Source organism: Macrobrachium nipponense, chromosome 3 (genome assembly GCF_015104395.2).
Source record: "Macrobrachium nipponense isolate FS-2020 chromosome 3, ASM1510439v2, whole genome shotgun sequence".
NCBI lineage: Eukaryota > Metazoa > Arthropoda > Malacostraca > Decapoda > Palaemonidae > Macrobrachium > Macrobrachium nipponense.
Genome location: NC_087202.1, coordinates 98,986,938 through 98,990,711, shown reverse-complemented (window position 1 = coordinate 98,990,711; position 3,774 = coordinate 98,986,938). Strand labels below are relative to the sequence as shown.

At 37.2% G+C, this 3,774-nt stretch overlaps 1 protein-coding gene across 3 annotated transcripts in view; it reads left to right on the top strand.

Annotated features, from left to right (window-relative positions):
• The first annotated feature begins 507 nt into the window (after positions 1–507).
• LOC135221912 (uncharacterized) overlaps positions 508–3,774 on the top strand; it is a 114,204-nt gene continuing 110,937 nt past the window's right edge. For all 3 annotated transcript variants that reach the window (XR_010316121.1, XM_064259928.1, XM_064259927.1), the window contains exon 1: positions 508–876. Coding sequence is in view for 2 of the 3 variants with exons in the window: in XM_064259928.1 (XP_064115998.1) it covers positions 800–876 (77 nt within the window). In the remaining variant the exon portion in view is untranslated. The remainder of the gene's footprint in view (positions 877–3,774) is intronic.

Here is a 3,774-nt window from a genome sequence, read left to right as displayed (position 1 = left end):
CAATTCTAAGGCTTTTAGAGTGATGCTGAGAAAGAACAGTTAATGTGAAATGCCGTACAGTAATTTTGACTTGTTTATTTGGAATAATAAAGAATAAAAATACATGCAGAATCCGTAAGCATAGGCCTAACATTTGCTAGGTTAAAATTCTTTTCCATGCTGTTACCATTCTGAAGAAAGTTTTGATATTAAAACTTTAGCCGCCACTATCCTTATGTATAACAATAATCTGCTCAAAATATAAGACACGTTAACACAAAAAGTGTATCTACTGCTAACAAGACATTCATCTGCCTATCACAGAATGGGTAAATTACCTTACCCGTGAATTGTTATTGTTTTCTCCGGAAGAACAAGAAACTACACAACGTACTAAGAATTAGGCACTAAAAAAATAATAATCTCAAGATGTACTATGCAACTATTTAATTTTCGCGGTTTCCGTTTTTTCTCTCAAGGAGGCCGCTAGGCTCAAGAGTGCTGCTCTGGTGGCAGAACACCTAACTGCGTATTACTAGTAAACCAAAGACTCCAGCCTCCAGTTATCATATAGGCTACCCTCTATAGTTCTAACTTGGTTTCCTCGGCTCAAGGTCCAAGGTTTATGCTTACATACATTGCCCTGGGTCAGAGTGGGTTCAATAATTACTGGTGATGTTATCTGTTTGAAGTCACCAGGACGTCGCTGTGGGTAGCAACATTCCTACACCGGCCACCCACTTTCCAACCCAGGAACCACCGATTAATAGGCTCACAGTTTGTCCTGTGATTTCCTTTGCCGTTTTTGTCGTTCATCTTAATGGGACGTTGTGTACCTCAAAATTGTAGAAATGGGAACAGGATGTCTTCAAAAGAAAATGGAATAACATTTCACAGGTAAGCAAAATAGAATGAATTTTATTTAGGAAATGCATGAGGAACTCGTCCCTGTCGCGACTGACAGGGATCAATTCAGGCCGGAACTGAAGTAGTTTTACCAGTTTGTTGGTTTTGATGTCATCAAGAGTTCTCTGCAGTAGCTAGGCCTATAGGACACTGTATACCATCAGTTTATAAGTTTTAGACTTGCAGTTTTAGACGTTTTCTCTCAACGAAATTCCGAAACCTCAGGTTAGAGCATAGACGTAGGAGGTGGGATTTATTTGGTGGGGAACACGAAAGTTTTCCGTATTTCAGAAAATCCCGGTCTTTTAAAATTGTCACACATCTGTGTAATAACACCAAGCAGCTGTTAAATTACTTTTTTATTCATTTAGTGTTCATAATTACACCTTATGTGTGTTTTAAAAGTACCAAAACTCTCTCAAATACAATAAATTGCAGGGACAACTTTTAAAATCTTACGCAACTCATAAAGGAGCAGTTTCCAGAGGTTATTTTTACATTATTTTTCATTATATATGGCGTGAACATTTTGTCTTCCCTTTCGTGTGCCCAAATACATCCTGTTGGCATGACCTCTTCCAGTGCAGACAAGTCCTAATACTGAGATTAGGGAACCTGTCTTGGCCCATAGTAGATCTAAGGTAGGGTTTGAGTCTTCTCAAGCACGAATGACCACTGCTGAACGAAATGTTGCAAGTATAGTTGCCATGGTTTTTGCCCCTTCACTTTAGTGTGGCGGTTTCACATGGAGAATTTGACTGTCCTATTATCGTCCGCATTATTACACCATGAACCTAAAACAAGCACAAGAAAAATTTCGTGCCACACAATAGTAAACAAACGGAAGTGGCTCGGTCCCTTTTACTTTCTTTTCCTCTATCGTAAACATGTTTGATCTTGACAGGTTCACCATGAATATACCGGATAAAATCTCAAAACAACGATTTTTAATAGATTATCTTCCAATTTCTACATACTAAACACATAACTGATTATTCATAATGCAAATTGAATTGCCGACATTTTTGAAACTTACATAAATAGCCGATAAATAGCTCCTGAATGCTGTGGTCCAAACGATATACTGGGTTTTTTCCATCTGTCCACCTGCCTGCGGTGTTTGCGTATGGTAACACTGCGTCCCGGGCTTTAGATAGTCACATTCAGCTTACATTCAACAATAATAATGACATTCTATTTCGAATATTTAACGGTGTAATTCGCATACAGTAAATTATTAAAAAACTTTTCCCGTTGCAAATGTACACCCAGATATTCTTTTATTTACCTAAAACTTACACTTAGCGTAACTATCTAAAGCCCGGGACGCAGTGTTACCATACGCAAACACCACAGGCAGGTGGACAGAAGAAAAAAAAGAGTATAGGCAGAGCTTGTGGGAAATTTGTTTATAGCTGGAGTTTCCCACCGCCTCCATCGCCAGCAAGAATGAAAAAACGGTCTTGTATTCATAGAAAATGAGTAGGATGATTTTTGTAATCGAATAAGGATATTCTAAAGTTAATGATTAATTGGTAATCATAATTCATGTGCAATTATTTATTACCTGGTTAAATTACAAATACAAGTTTATCGTTTTTAGTCTTATTCTTGTTAGTGTTTAAATTAGGTTTTTATTCTTTCCCCAAATGCCTGAATATCCCAACCCCTTTGACTGGCCCTGAATTTTAGTAGATTCCCGAATCAGAATCAAGTGGGTGTGAGGGCCAGTTGTCACCACTGCCCCCATCTGCCTACGCCTAGGGTTAGACTATTTCAGGACAACAAAAACAATGTTTAAAATAGCCTTATTTTTAAAATGTTAGGTGAAAAATAGTTTTGTGTAAAAATCACTGGTTTAATTCATGTTTTCGTCAATAGTTAACTGCGGTCACGACTGTAGACACTGTAAACGAAACAACTGTAATAACGGTAATTCCTCTAAGGTAATTACGATAGGTAATTCAAGTGAATCACCTGCGACAAAAGTATCGTTACTGAAAACAAAACCCATGTAGACAATTACCATAATAAACGTTAGGATGAGCGAGCAGTCCCTTTGTTGCTAGCTTTATCTAGAGTACCATTATTGTAAGGCAATAATATTAGACAATTTTGTTCAAACTTATAATACAATTCCCTTATACATTGACATAAATTGAAGCTCTTGTTTACGAAACGGCTGCGTTCGTAGTTCACAGTCGTGCTTGACAGGGACGTGCAGAGAACTTTTTCAGGGCAGGTGCTCAAGTGAAAAAAAGGGCAAAAATATAGAAATGAATGAGGCAAAATATATACCGGCTCAATATTCTTTCAAATTTATTTAAACTAGCCATTAATAATTCAAGAAAGAGATAAACATGACTGATATCATAGGTACCAGTGGGCTAATGTTTTATATGAGCATAAAATCTACAGTACTGACTACCAGTAGAACTAGGAAATTTAACAAAAGAAAAATTATATATATTACTTTTACATAAATGACTGCAAGTAAATCAATCAGTATGATCAATACACTTGGCTAATAACCAGACCTTATCATTTTATATTTAAAAGAGAACCCTTCTGTGTGTCATTTCTTTGAATATGCTGATAACTTCACTGTTGTTGATTGTGATATCCTTTTCAACTGCTAGCAACAAAAGATCAGATAACCTCTCCTCACTGGACAGGCTGCGTAGCTTTGTCTTTACCAGCTTGAGTTTGGAGAAGGTCCTTTCCACTGTTGCAGTTGTGACTGGTAGAGTGGCATAAATTGTTAAGAGTTCAAGCATAAGTGGCAATATCTCCTGGACATTGTTTTTCTTTCATGAGGTGAGCATGTAGCTGCAGTGTTCTGTGGCAGGCAAGGAAATGAGGAATAGAAGATCTTTAATTCCAACCATA